The 15,339-nt window shown below is 41.2% G+C and overlaps 1 protein-coding gene across 8 annotated transcripts in view; it reads left to right on the top strand.

Annotated features, from left to right (window-relative positions):
- Positions 1 to 15,339, top strand: part of ASPSCR1 (ASPSCR1 tether for SLC2A4, UBX domain containing) — a 56,666-nt gene that overhangs the window by 20,187 nt on the left and 21,140 nt on the right. For all 8 annotated transcript variants that reach the window (XM_072025552.1, XM_027471573.3, XM_027471577.3 and 5 more), the window contains 6 exons: positions 1,866 to 1,923; positions 2,716 to 2,789; positions 3,291 to 3,729; positions 10,476 to 10,615; positions 13,720 to 13,801; positions 14,679 to 14,745. In XM_072025552.1, the coding sequence (XP_071881653.1) occupies positions 1,866 to 1,923; positions 2,716 to 2,789; positions 3,291 to 3,729; positions 10,476 to 10,615; positions 13,720 to 13,801; positions 14,679 to 14,745 (860 nt within the window). The remainder of the gene's footprint in view (positions 1 to 1,865; positions 1,924 to 2,715; positions 2,790 to 3,290; positions 3,730 to 10,475; positions 10,616 to 13,719; positions 13,802 to 14,678; positions 14,746 to 15,339) is intronic.

Raw genomic sequence — 15,339 nt, 5'->3', positions numbered from 1 at the left:
TATAATTGTTGCTCATGTTTACTTGGATGAGCGCTCTGTGCTGAATCACTATTTGTTGTGCTGGTTTTCCTTGCACAGAATAATCCGCCATCAACACTTATGTTTGGTGTGCTGTTTTTTTTTCTCCCGCAAGATAATACACTATTAATGCTTGTTATTTTTTGTTCCTGAGGGGGGAATTGGATTTGGAAAGAATACTGATCATAAGAAGACGCTTTTTTTTTTTGTTAAAGCTACATCAGTTGTTAAGCGGAAAATCTACTTCACAGCTTCTTGGTTAATAATGGGAAGAAAAAAAAAAAACACAACACAATCCTTCCATCTTTAATTGTTCTTTCAGTTCTCTAAATTGTTTTCTGCACAAATTAAATTCTCCATAGTGAAGCTGGGAGATGCATCAAGGTAGGGCACATAGTTCACTTCTGGACATGATGTTCCCAGTGGCATCAAATGATTCTTACCTACAGTGGAAGAGAGGAGTCATAAACCAAGTCTAGACTACAGAGCCTGATCGCTCAGTATAAATCGAAGAGGTAGACTGTACCCTCCTAATTGTAGGTTTGGGGCCAAATCAACTCCTGTAGTAGAAGTTTGCATCTGCAACGATTCTTAGATTGAATGCTGATACGATTGGAACCAGACTTGATTCCAATTCCAGAGTTAAGTACTAAGGCACGTACTAGCTGCCTGTACAAAATTCTGGTCAGGGCTTGTTAATGCTTACAATGGTGGCTTCTCCAGTAATGAAAGAAGCAGAGAGTGTGTGGCAATTATCTGATTAGAATTTAGGGAGGCTTGTGACAAAACTCCAGGTTGATACCAGAATAAGTGATCTCTGATAGGATTCTGAATTAATGAGGGAACCGAGTCATCTTCCATATACGCCTTCACATTTCAGTGATGCAAGAACACGCACATTTCTGCACGCAGTGGGCACTGCTGGTTGCATGAATGATCTTGGATGGATGAAAACTGAGACTTGCTATGGTAGATTGTGATTGGCTTTTTCCTTTCCATGTTTGATCAAATGAATATGTGATAAAGCTTCTATTCTTGAATGCCGCAGAATTGCTTATCTGCAGGAAAATGGGAAGAGTAGTATCTTTTTAAGAATAGCACTTGGGTCTGCCTTCTTCACAGCCCTGAACTGGTTCTCCCTCTTTTCTATGCTATGAATCCTTTGCTTATATCTTCCTCTGCAGATGGCCTGTCATCAGCTTGCATCATTGCCTCACTGGAATACTCACCTATATGTTTATCTTCACTTTTTCTAGAGCAGCAGCCTTTTCTTTGGCTTTGTTTCGTCCCTGGTCCCTAAAATCTAAAAGCTTCTGCTGCTTGTTGTTGTTGTTGTTTTAAATCTTTCTGATGCTAAGACAAGCAACCTCTCTGTTCTCACATTATTTGCTTCAGAGCAGTATTTAATTCTGTTCTGTTGCTGCGCATACATGGGAAGAAACTGACCCTTCCTTAAAGTACTGTCTATACATTAATAAACTATTGAACTTAGATAAGGGTTTAAAAAGAGCAAGTACTAGTCATGTTACAGATCGGGCACTGAGGCACTCTAAGAATGATGTTGAATTTATCTTGTAAAATTGACTCACTTCAGAATTAACTTGAAGAATTATTTCTCCTTTGTTTTTCAACTTGTCAGGAGTTGTGTTTAAGGAACAGTGAGTGCACTGGAGCAAATTCTTTACTTAATTTCTAATACCGATTCTGTGAAGTGTGTAACGGCTGTTGCTGGAGTAACAGGGAGGAGGGTGATGCTAGCTAATTTTGCTTCTTACTATTTCTCTACGTTGGTTTTGGAAGGGATAGACTGCTCTACAGACGCTACAGTATTTTGCTGTTTATTGCAGGGAGTTTATGGAACAACACGGTGAATTCTGTCCAGTCTGTATTTACATGCGAGATGAGGTAAGTCACCAAAACCTTCTTAACCATCTCTTCTTAGCTCCACTTTCCAACCTGGAAAGTGTTTCTTTTGAACTTTCTTAAGAGGGGAAGTAGAAAAATGTTGGTCTTTTGAAAGCCTGACAAGTCTGTATGGAAAAAAGCTTTTTTGGAACATAACCCAGAGCTGTTTAGACCTCTGAGCCCATAAAATGAGCTCAATGACTTGTTTGTGTTTTTCTTTCCAACTTCTTTTAAAGCTCAAGAGTCAAAACAGTGGTTTCATTTTAATAAATATTTGCTTTCCTCTCTGTTTTGATCTTTTGCTGTTAATGTTTTGTTTAAAATTTTGTATGTGTGTATTATGGAATTCGTTCTCCCTAGCTGTCCCCTTCACTTCCCACTGACCTCTGTGGACAGATTGTCTTTATTCTGGAATGGGTCATTACAAGCAGATGGGAAGTGTATGTAATGAAATCAGCTGTCTTCTAGCTCAGATATGTTGCCTCTGATTTAACTGCTGACATAAAAATAATGCTTTGCTGAGGTTGAATCAGATTTGGACGTACACATGGGACAGAAACATGTATAGGTCATCTTCAATGAAGATCCCTTAGTAAGCAGTGAATATGGTAAAGCCAAATGGGTGAATACAGATGTATTCAGGTCTCATTTCCAACTGCAGAAAGCATGTGCTGTGAGTTGTTTCTGGTGCTGTGTGATGATTATCTTAATATAGGCTTCACTCTAGAAAGAGCTCTTTAAATGCTCTCAGATAGACAGTTACTATGTTTTTTTCCTCTGTTTTTGTTACAGATCTCAGGAAAAGATGAACTAGAGAAGACAACGCTGAAGTCACTTGGTCTGACTGGAGGCAGTGCCATCATCAGGTTGGGAGGAGAAAAGTTTGGGCTCTTTATTTTTCATTTTCACTCTAGTGACGAATTTGTTTTGTTTCAAGTACCAAAAAGTTGAATGAAAATAATTCAAAAAAGACAAAGATCACTGCGCTTGGTAATTGTCTTTGCCTGTTTACCTGAAACTTCTGCCCATGAGGTGGGGAATAGACAATGACAGGTTTTCTGTGATCATCGAGCCAGTTTTTTATAATATATACAGAAGGTGGGAATGATTACAAACTGTGTTTTACAGCTGACTTTTTTCTTCCCTGGAGGGCGATTTTCTTCTCTTCCTGTGGGGAGGGTAATTCCTGTTTTGCTTCCTCCCTCCTCCTAACTTCAGAGCAACTGCAACTGGTTCTTTGTAGCTCTGGAAGAAGCAGATTATTAAACTATGGTTTAGCTGTCTCCTTTGTGTCTTGGTCATGTTGAGAATTGGGAGGACAGCACTTATGATAAATAATCTTTTTTTTTTCTGGTGTTGTCTTTAAGGGTTGTCATGAAGAAATGCAGTTTGTCTGGTCAGGAGGAAGCTGTGGATGCCATGACACAGTGTAATGAGCCAGTGGTGAGGCCAGGCTCTATCAGAGGAGCAGAGGATGTGCCCTTACCTCAAATGCACATGTTCCCAAAGGACTTGGACCACAGGGATGTGGCCTTGTCTTTAAACTGCTGCACAGACAATCAAGGCTTGATTAGAGAACCTAATGCCAGTGTGGAGGAGCTGTGTCCTCCCTCAGAGCCCAAGTCTACCCCATTTGTCCCTTTTTTTGGAGATGGACAGCGTCTGGGGGACACTTCTGTGGCTACTCCACCTCTTGGGTTAGATAAGCCATCTTCAAAGCTGCCAGCAACTTTTTCTAGCCCTGGAGGCCCTTCTGAGCCAAAGAAGTCAAAGAACAGCCAAGAGCTGCAGAATGAGCAAGAGCAGGTAAGGTAAAATTTGTTTGCAGTGAAGGCTTTGTATCATGCCTTGCCCTAAGTGGGGAAAGATGTTTCCATATTTGAGATGTCTTGTGTTTCTTCCCTCCCCTCCCTCCCCCAGTTTAGCATTGTATGCCTTGGTGATATGTAGTTCTGCCAAGTAAGTTCAGTAACTTACATTTTGGTCTGTTTACTATAGGATGTACAAAAGATGGGAATTTATGAATTTGTCCACTGTCCAGAGGCAAGCAAAGCTTTGAACCTTGAGATATCCTTGGTGATTGGTTCTAATGCAAGCAACACAAGTGCATTAGAAACAGCCCAGAAGAGCTTAAATTTCTGCGTCAAATTTCATGAAAAGCTAAATGTCTTTAAAAAATGCCCACTTGTCACCTGAGCCCTGGAAACTTGGCTTTTTTTTTTTTTTTTTTTTTGTTGCTATCTACTATGTAATTTTTCTGAAGGTGAGCAGAGTTTGTCCAGACTTATATTTTCTATTACTAAGAAAGTGCTTGCTGCTTGTTGTGACTGACTTGCCCTCTGAATGATCTGGGAGATGCAAGTCTGGCAGAGTTTTCCACATGGAAAGGGATAACCTTTCTAGCTCGTTGCAGGATTATGTCCTAGGAGAAGTGGTCTTAACAGATTTGCTGCAACTTGATCACATACTTCTAAGACCTGAGAAGAGAGAGTTTCGAACTCTTAGGTTGTAAGGTGTACCCTATTTCTCATCTAAGATGTTCTGTGGAACACTGAACTTCATAGTGAAGCAATTGTGAAAGCAGCATCCAATGCTGGTGGTTGTTAACATCTGCTTCCTCAGTTCCTCCTGTCCATGGTTGCTTCAACTTACCGCTTAACTATTGGTGACACAGTGGATTGCAAGGCTCACAGATGTAGGAAAGGAATTTTTCAGCTACAGTTGCATCACTTTTGACAAAATGTAGCTATTTGAAAAATGAGGTCTGGGCATCTTCTCTTCCTTTCAGTCTACCCATTCCTTCTGTGAGTCTTAGTTTTCTTAGTATTGCAGGTGATACAGAAACCTTCCTTCCTTTTCCCTACTTCTGTTTGCATATGAAAGTATATTTTGTCTTGCTTTTAAGTATCTTGCTTCTTAAATAAAGTCTACCTCTCTTTAACAGTTTTCCTGACAAATTGTGTGTGTATCTGCATTGTTGGTGTCTCCAAATTAAAAATGAATCAGTTAAAATTAAAAATGCTTTAAGCCATATGTTGATACCAGAACTGGTGGCTCAAGAGTGCTATATTGTTGATACAGGATGTCTTTGAATGATGTCAGATACACTTTCTGTAGGTCAGCTATATGAAATTGAATGCCCTCGGCAAGGATGGATATGTCTGACAAGTAGCATAGAAGAAAGTACCAGAGATGTTAATAATGTATCCTTGTTAAGTTGTGAATTTGTGTGTTGGGAATTTCATGTCCCAGGTTCTCTGTGACCAGCTCCTTCCCTTGTCCCCTCACTGCACACATCACCAGGGCTGGATTTAATCTTCAGAGATCTCCTCTATTTCCCAGTTTTTAGTACCTCCTAGAGTTGGAGTTTGGTGTTTATCTTTGGTTCTGATCCAGCCAAGGGATTAAACAAAGAAAAGCCATACGCAGGAAGAAAAGACGCCCGATAAGGTTCCAAGGGCGCTCAGTCCAGGAGGAATTTAACAAGGCTATGTGTGTGCCCTCTCATTGATGCAGAGATTCTACCTTGGTTGACTTCTTTGTGGTTGCAGTCCATTCTTCATGAGTTTCTGAATTGTTTAGGTGGAGAAGCCAGACCCTGGAAGGACTCTGGAACAGTTATAAACGTAGAAGAAAGAGGTCTTGCCAACCCAGTGGTGAATGTTTTAGTATATTAGAAACATGTTTGGGTCCATTTAATCAGTGTTATTTAACCTTTTGGAACAGACTCTGAGTGTGGAGTCCTGAACAGTAGGCTGGGTGATTTGTCTGCTGTAATGCATTGCTTGCTTCAATCACACTCGCACCTATGAGTGATTTGTAAAGGAGGAGTTTTAATTGTGTCTGAACAGAAGGAAGGAACGGTGCAAGTGTTAGGTGTTACTTAATCACCAGCCTTTTGTCTGCGCTTCTCCGTGTGCTGACTGGAGAGACAGAACTAATTTTATAGTTTTATTGGCTACAGCTTAATGTGAGGTTGTGCTGATGGTCACAGAGCTGCACCATGGTGGCCTAGGGACTCTTGTTTGTGATCCAGGATCTTTCTCAGAATTGCAGTCCAGTTCAAACCACTTAGAGGCGCTTCGGGAGCCAGCCATCCTTCCAGTTTGAGAACAGTTTTGGAAGCAGCTGCAGATTCTGTTGGGGGGGGTCTGCCCTTGTGTTAAACAGCATGTGATTCTGACTGCTGCTTTCAAGCCCTTTGATCTCTGGTGCTCTTGCTGCTGATTGATTACATTTTGTTCCCTCCTCCATTCCTGCCATCCTCTGCTCTCAGCAGCAACAGCAGAGCAGGGCTAGCCACATGGCATCTGCTTTTTGTCCCTTTTCAGTCCTGAGGAAAAAACAAAACAAAACAAATTATTTTTAAACATCAAAGGTTCATTTTTGTAAAAGAATCTTCCCATTAATGCTTTGCCTGTGTGTGGTTTTTGGAGCTGCAGAGAGGCTGGATAAAATCTGTGCTGGCGTCCCTTCATTTCTTAGGATAAAGATGGTTTACAGACAGCTGCATGCTGACTTTGATGTCAGAACATTAATTATTAGAAGGTAACTTTACACCAGATTTCCCTGGAGATTAGAGCTCCCTGAGGTGGTGGGGAGGAGGTGGGTCTGCAGGGAGAGCTTACTGCTGTGGAAAGCACAATAGCCACCACTATACTTCAAATTAAATAAGGGTTTTCCTCAGCTTACCTGCTTACTTGGGGCCAGGATAGTGACCTTAGACTGAATTGCATTCTTTCTAACACCTAGCTGTATTGCATAGACTGCAATTACATCAATTGCCTGGTAGGCACTGTTGTGAATAGATGGCTTCAGCCTGCTGGTGAAAAGTGTGTAATGTCTTAGCTTTGGTAGAAATAGAGATTTCGAAGAACTGATATTTTGGGAAGGTGACAAACCATAATGCAGCATCTTTGGCTTCTGAAAGGTATTATTGACAGAAAGATAACAGCACAATGCATAGATTTCCTTCCTTCCAAGTTACATAGTGAAAGGCAGAAACTGCCCTTATGGGGGCCATCTTTTATTACAGGAGATAGCTAGCTACCTTTTGGCACTTGAAGAAAATACCAGATTGGAACCGGAAAGTGAGTAGGTTTACCTGGTAGAGTCATTTTTGTAAGTAGCCATGGGAAGGTAGCTTTCAGATTCTGCCTGTACTTCGGTGTTGTCGCTGAGGCTTTAAAGCAAAGCTGTAGTGAGAGTATTTAGATTGGGAGATCCCGAATTGGAAGAGTTAAGTGAGTAAATGGTAATGGATAAAGAAACAGGATTTTTTCTGATTGCTGGACTCTGGGCGAGGAATTGGTGGAACAGCCTCTTTCTCTCTGAAGTGTTTCTTATGTTTGTAAGGAGGTGAGATTTATGGTTGGTTCCACTGGGTGTGAAATACATGGCAGAAGGAGTAATACGATGTGGCAGACTTTGCATCCTCAGAGTCACTATGGTTATGTCTCTTCATTGCTAAGTTGTGTCTAGTAGACACCTTGTGCTGCTCTTCTCTTACAGACCTTATCATGTAATTCTGAAATTGAGTTGCAGAAACATTGAAAAACAAGCTCGAAACACCTCCGTTATTTTCCACAAAAACTCAGTTGCTACAGCTCTCTCCAGAATTTTCACTGTTATTAGGAGGGATTCACTGAAAATTTAATATTAGGAAATTCTTACTGTAGTTGTGTGTTTTTGCAGTCTAGTTAGATGTAAACAGATATGCTTTTTCTTTCGTATAGAAGACAGTGTGTTTCTTCATGTTAAGGGGTAGTGAAGTTATGTGCCAGTTTGGAAGCTAATACAGTCAGCATTCAGTGTTGGCTGGGGAACAGAAGAAATTACACAGTTACATTTCAGCTGCTAAGTCTATGTCTGTTCTGGGCACTATAGGTATGGTGCAGAGAATTAAACAGGCACATCTTGGCTGAATATAATTTGGAGGGCAAGAACTGGGCGTTTATGTCTAGGAAGAAGTAGTTTTGTGTCACAGCGCATACGTAGTTCTGCTGGGCTGAGTGACTGTAGAAGGGGAAGTTCCTGCTGGCACAGTGCTATCTGCAGCCAGTTGTCTCAGCAAAGATGTCTGGAAAGCGAGGTGTGAATGGCAGTTCTAAGGCAGCCTGAGATGGTGAGTGCACAGCGAGAAGGGGTGACAGCTGAACACCGTGGGCTGGGATATACATCCACTTTCTGCTATGTTATTATTTCTGTTGTCTGGGCTGAAGCTGTCTTTAGCTGCTCCCATGGTTTGGGCAGTGATTGACACTTTCCGCTTGGAATCCTGCTGTTGTTATCACTGGTGCTAAATGATAAGTTTAGGATTTGCTAATGCAGACTTTGTAATTCCACTGTATGTCAGCACCACCTTTCACAACATCCCATAGGGTATGTCTGTGTGTTTTTTTTTTTTTTTTTAAACTTTGGAAGGAGAAGTCTGTTTTCAGTATGTGTGTTCTGAGTGAAATGAAATACAAGCCTGTTGGAGGAGACTGAAGTATACCTGATTATTTGGGCGGCCTGGTTAATTCTCTAACACTGATCTGCCCTTACTGGATCAGTGGCTCATGGCAGTTAGGACTGTTGTGCCACAGGCTCTTTCCCAGAGGGTGGCTCTGTATGCTCAGGATCATTTCATGCAGGCAGCTCAGGGAGTTCTGCAGCCCTGGACGTTCCTCCTCTGAGTGCAGGGAAAGCTGCAATCAGGGTCCTTCACCCTCTAGTTAAAGCTGACTCTGCTCAACTTTCTAAATGTAGCCAAGGGTCCCACCCATACAACCTCGCTCTTCTAATTTCTCAAATTACCCTTTAGTGCCCACAAATAGAGTGAACATTGCCTTGTAATTTGTGTCCTCTCTTTTGACAATTGAGGGAGACTCCTTTGCTTCCCAAGGGGCCTGTGCTTGGGGGAAGGGAGAATAGATGGAACAGATGGCAGGAGGAGAGGACATCTAGGCACTCATTTGGATTGCAAAGAGTATAAGGCAATATATACTCTTAATATTGCCATATATAAGGCAATATATACGTATTTGTTCATAGAACCTAGGGCTGTGTTAGGCTGGCAGCTGACTGTAAAGAAATGCTGTATCAACTACCAACATTTTTGTTCTGGTGGGCCTCTCCATTCGTGGACTCCTTCCCCCCTGCATATCCTATAGGCTCTAGCACAATATTCTGTTTTCAAGCTTTGGGCATTTACAAATTTCTAGAATTCAGGAAGTTTGAATTGTTCAAGGTCCAGTAGGTATAACTGTCTTTTGTGTATTTGACTCCTGTTGTGGTTTATATTCACATTCTGACACAGCTGCTTCTTTTGGTGTCAGGGATAGTAGCCAGTATCTAACCCCTTCTAAATTGGAAGGGATATGGAGTGTCAGTCTCCCTTCAGAGATGATGAATCTCTGATAGTTTGGGAGTGTGTGTGTGCATTCATATATGTGTATGCATACAGATGTATATAAAACTGCAGCCGCAGTTATAGGACAGGACACGAATGGGCTGACAGGTTTGCAGTCATGATATCCCACTGCCAGTGATGGGCTTTGGAAGCAGGGGGAGCAGAGTGGCCAGGCTGCCTGTGCCTTACAAGAAAGAGGGGTACATTGGAGGTCTCTGCTGTTTGAACAGCATACCCACAGCAGCTGTGGTGTGGGGAAAGTTGCCAATAAATGTAATGAGTACCTTTACTGCAGCTAATGCATATACTGAAGTGCTCCCCCACCATCTGTCTGCTTTGCCTACAACAAAGGTTGATTTCTTTCTGAAAAGGGTTTTGCTGTCCAAGGGAACTTTCTGCGTCAAATGACACAGAATACTTACCAGAAGCAAGGCTAAAAAGTTGAAACGTACAATGAAAACCTGCAGTGACTCAGTTCAGAGAACTCAAGAGGTCAAAGGATGGCTCTCTAGAGTAAGGAGAAATGGATTGAGACCTAGTACCCTTGGCTCTGTGGCAAGAGAATGCAAGCCAAGAGAACATAAAGCGTGACGACAGGCAGGAATACATGGCAGATGAACAATTTAAAAGGGCAGTTCATAAGCAGTAGTACATAGAAATAGCACCTGTATTAGTTGTGTACTGCCTGTAGGATGGTAAGAGAGTGGAGTGGAGAGGTAAAGTATGATTTTAGGATAGGAATGCTTATAACAAGGTTATAGCTACCAAAATATCATTGTGCTGTCATGTCATTGAGAAGATCCCACATGCCCGTCCTGGAGGGGAATAATCTCTCCTTACATTACCTGACTGCTGAGGTTATTGCCCTGGTTCTCCTATACAGACAGGAGAGCAGCTGGCTGTTAGGGGGTCACTCATCAAACAATATAGGCTTCTACTGCTTGTTGGGAGGAATTGTGCCACAGGCTCTATCAACTATAAAAAAATAACTAGTCAAAACAATGGCAGCCTGGATACAGTCAGTCTATGATCATATGGTCATGAATTCCACACTAGTAATTGTAGTTCAGTATGAACACACTGTTCTTTGCTTATTCTGAAAGGTTCCTGAAAAAAATAGTGCATTTGAGACTAACCTAAGCCTGTTTTTATTCTGTAGTTTGTGGAACGAGAGCCACTTTTATGTCACTTAGACCTGCTAGAACCACTTCCTGCTGGCCTAGATGACCTTCCTGATGATTTTTTTGAAGTCACAGTGGATGATGTACGGAAACGTTTGGCACAACTGCAGAGTGAGAGGTAAGTTCCCTTTCTGCTGGTGTTTGAGTTTGCTTCATATTATTTTGCCGAGCAGAGTAACACAGTGCTCCTATTGATGGCTGTGATTTCTGGGGAGAGGGTTGTAGGTAAGTTACTGGATATGGAATTACTGAATTAATGATCAGCACTGGAAATCTCTGCCCTTTATGCTGTTTAAGTTCAAGGGCTATCCCATGTTTCTGTGACAGAATGTATGTTTTTGTGTGAACTGGTTGACTATTTGTGCATGAGATAATTGTTTTACTTGGATTTTGAAAATTTAATGAAATGAAATGTCTGTGATGCCTGTGTGGTGGTAAGTTTATCTGAGAACCTCAAGGTAATGAGGGCCAGGCCCTCACTAAGGAAAGGATTAAAAGAAAGGTCTCTTTCTGCCTTCTGCATTTCAAAGAGTTACTCAAAGCTACTTAACACACTGTCTCTTTTTCTTCCTTTTCTTCCCCCTTCTTCTTAAAGAGCAACCACTGTCTATAATTAGATGTGTTTTGTTTTGCGAGACGCTCAAAGCAGTGGTGAGCTCCTGCTTTCTGTTTTGATCTGATTTCACATTTACTACTAGGAATTAAATGGCTGGAATTAACAACTTCTAATGGACAAAACATATGAGCACAATGATAGCTTTGTGAGAATAACTCCCATTGAGTATGCTGGGCTGCATCAAAATAAGCATGGCCAGCAGGTCACGGGAGTCAGTTCTCTCCCTCTGTTCTGTTCTCGTGAGACCCCACCTGGAGTACAGTGTTCAGCTCTGGGGCCCCCAACATAAGAAGGACAGGGACCTGTTAGAGGAGGTCCAGAGGAGGGCCACAAGGAGGATGATCAGAGTGCTGGAGCACCTCTCTTATGATGAGAGGCTGAGAGAGCTGGGGTTGTTCAGCCTGGAGAAGAGAAGGCTCCAGGGAAGCCTTATAGCAGTCTTCCAGTACCTAAAGGGGGCTACAGGAAAGTTGGGGAGAAGCTCTTTATCAGGCAGGTAGTGACAAGACAAGGGGTAATAGCTTTAAACTAAAAGAGGGTAGGTTTTATGTCAGACATTAGGAAGAAATTCTTCATTATGAGGGTAGTGAAGAACTGAAACAGGTTGCCCAGAGAAGCTGTTGATGTCCCATCCCTGGAAGTGTGTGAGACCAGGTTGGGTAGGGCGTTAGGCAACCTGGTCTAGTGGAAGGTGTCCCTGCCCATGGCTGGGGGGTTGGAATTAGACGATATTTAAGATCCTTTCCAAACCAAACCATTCTGATTTTATGACATCATTAGCAGCTACTAGCTTTTTCAGCCAGTAAGAAAAGCCATGTATTTTAAGAAACAGCATTCAACTTTTATTAGACCTCATCAAAAAAGACCAACTTTGAGAAATTACCCAAATGGAAATAATGTAAAATTAAGCTTAACCACAAAGCAAGATGTGGGAATGTTTGGGATGCACATGAAGAGGGGGAAGAACTATAGGAAGACATTGTTCAAGTAGCTTGCTGTTGAATATTCATGACTTCATTGTACTTAAATTCCAGTTCTGAACTAAAAACTCAGGTTAAGGTAATGTTTGTCTCCTTATCACACCATTTTGCTGTCAACACATCCTTAAGAACTTAATTTCATTAATGTATTTATTTTCAAGAGGATCACAACTTTACAAGTATTCTGTGAAACTTCAGGACAGCTCACTTTGCAATATAGCCAAGACTGAGCTGAACTTCTTACTTAGAGCTGTTCCACCTCCTCCACCCGTCAAGGCCTCTAAAATCCGCATGTGTACACAGATTGGCCTGAAAATTGCTCTGTCACTTGTGGGTCTGGAGTAGTTAGTGGTACAAATGTAGGGTCATTTGGTTGGGGGTTACTGGAATTCAGCCCCCTCAAAAAAGACGTCATTTCCAAATTTGCTGATGCTTGTAATCCTTTTTTTCCCTTGCAGCCAGGGATAAAAATAAAGGCAAGTTGCACATGAAACTGATACCATTTGACTTCTGATTTAAGCTGGTGAATCTTACCAAGAACTAGCTGCATGCAATGCAATGCTTTAAGTGCAGTTAGAATTTAACTCTAATTTCATAAAGAGCTGAGAATTGGTGTAAATCAGAAATTGGTACACAAGGAAGAAATGGAGCAGGTTAATTTTATGTTTGTTTTTCAAATTCTGAGTAATTCTTTCAGAGCATCTTTGTGGTGTACCAGCTGACAGTTCTGGGTACAATTGGTGAAGTAAGCCTGTAGTTGTTTTGTTCAGCAGCTGTTCCTGAGATACCTTGATGACTCTCAAAAATCAAAAAAAAACAAAACAAAAAAAACAAACTGCAGAAGTATGTATATAGAGGTTCAAACTGTTGAGGTATAGTAGAGAGTTTTCAAATAGTTGTGCTAAATTTTAATTAGATGATCAAATATTTCACCAAAATTTAGTCTAGTAAATGAGTTATCTGGAATTAAGTACAAACAAGGAAAAAGATCTACAGCTGAACATGAGATTGAAAGGGATCTGTTGGATCTAAGCTTACTTTTTTACTTAGAGCTAAAAATACATTTTTCCTGAATGTACTGTTTCATTGTGAATACTGGCAGATCTTTTTTGCACCTACTACTCCCTTTAAAAGACCAGTCTGCAATGCCATTTCTTGAATGAGATGAAACATACTATTTTTGTTTTGTTTCTCTGTTGCTGATTAATTAACCTGTTAATTCTTGTGCCAGTATTGTTTTTTCAGTAGCTCTTCTCCCTCCCTGAAGTAATCTTGTCCCATGTTAGCCTCTATTTCATTGGTTTAATAAGTCCAGCTCTTCTCACACAATCTCAGCAAATGTTCTGCTGCTGTTCTTAGTAGCTTTTCTGGCACCTGCTCTAGTGAACTTATTTTTAAACTTGTACAAGAAAAGTAATTTTATACAATGCTATCACCAGTGCTCAGAAGTTCCATATATGAGAGTGGGGCAGGGAGCTGTGAGAGGTGGGGAAACTGCTGTGTGGGATACGTGGAACAATTGATCAGTTTTCATCAGCCCTGCTTCGACTTAACACTTTCTTAATAATATCAAAATATATCTTAAAATTATAGAAGTCATAGCTTGTCATCTTCCCATGTATCTAGGAAACGCCTGGAAGAAGCTCCACTGCTGACCAGTTCTTTGAGGGAGGCTCAGATGAAAGAAAAGATAGAACGTTACCCTAAGGTAGCCTTTGTTCTTTTTCCAGTCCTTTTGGCTAGTCCAAACTTGGGAATTAAGTAGCTTTGGAAAACAGCTGAGAACAACAGGATCTTCAGTTACTTACAGGAGGACTTTTCAAATTTCTGTCTCCGTTAATTGTTTGTGGGACTTGCGTAACAGTGGTACCACGTAAAATCAGCTGGCCTGTAATGGTGTTGTTGAGTTGCAGGCAGTACAGGTCTTTTTATTTGATTCCAGGTGATTGTTCAAAACCCTTATATGTGCACACATCAATATGTCTGACTGAGCTTTCCTATCTACCTGTCCTCTGTAAACTCTTAAGATTCAGTAATGTCTCATTACAGGGTAAATGATGTTATGGACTGGAGATATCTCGCTCTATAAATATAATCCCAATGCAGTTTTTGTCGTCTGTCTTATTGCAAAGTAATAAGAGATTAAGTTCTCGAGTTAGGTGCTGTCTAACCAACACTGGAAATAGAATGGTACAATTTACTTCAGAAGTACTACCTGGGGTCTGTCTGACTGAGAGGATTCCTGCTACTACGGATGCTTTTTTCTGTACCTGTCTGTGTTAAGGATATAGAGTGACTTCATACTTAATTTGAGCATCACTTAGCACAAGGAGCTCCTTCTCTCTGAATAAATACTGCTGCATTGTACATCATAGTGTTTCTATAGATCAACTCTCTTAGTCTTTGAAAGACAGACCAAGGAGCTGCACAGCAATTGCTAGCCTCTATGTTATTTTGCCCACGTAGAGTAAATAGTTAAAATCTCCCTATTTAAAAAGGAACTTGCTCACAAATTTGAAGCCAAGGGCACGACTTACCAAATAGCTATATGGAACTAACTTAATGTGCTTTGCCTCTGAGTCTAGGTAGTTTTGAGAGTCCATTTCCCAGACCGTCATGTTCTACAAGGGTTCTTCCGACCTAGTGAAACTGGTAAGAGGTATCTCTGCTTCAGTCTGTGTGCCTGCAGCTACCATCTCTCCTTGTTGGATAGTTGCATGACAGAAGAGGGGTGGTTCTGGAATGATCTTTCTGCTGTCCAGGGGAGGAATCGTGCTCTGAAAAAGCAGCTGTAGCTAGTTATACTGTCCTTATCCCTGAACTGGATGAGAAGGGAGTCTGAGGTAATTACCTTACTTAAGGGGAGTTTATTTCCAGGATTACTTGATGGAGACTGTCATGCTGTTTGATGGCAAAATATTTGTGCTCAGGAAAGTGTTCCACATGATTTCCCATTATTTGGGTCGAAATGGTATGTTACAGAGTTATTTTTTTCAGAGAGAATCTGTAAATGAAGTCTTGGTGGAGCAAGAGAAAAGTTTGCATGCTTCCTCTAAGTCAAAGCTTTTTTTTTTTTTTTTTTGGGGGGGGGAGGAGGAAACCAGCAACAACAACAACAACAAACAACAAAACATGCACATGAAAAACCAAACCACAAACCTCCCTTCCCACGCGGGAAAAAAAGGGAGGAAACAAGATTTACCTGCTGTAATAAGGATAACGGGCTGGACCTTTCTGCCTCTATCA

The sequence above is a fragment of the Anas platyrhynchos genome, chromosome 19, assembly GCF_047663525.1.
Source record: "Anas platyrhynchos isolate ZD024472 breed Pekin duck chromosome 19, IASCAAS_PekinDuck_T2T, whole genome shotgun sequence".
NCBI lineage: Eukaryota > Metazoa > Chordata > Aves > Anseriformes > Anatidae > Anas > Anas platyrhynchos.
The sequence above is the reverse complement of the archived record's forward strand: the minus strand, read 5'-3'. Positions and strand labels throughout refer to the sequence as shown.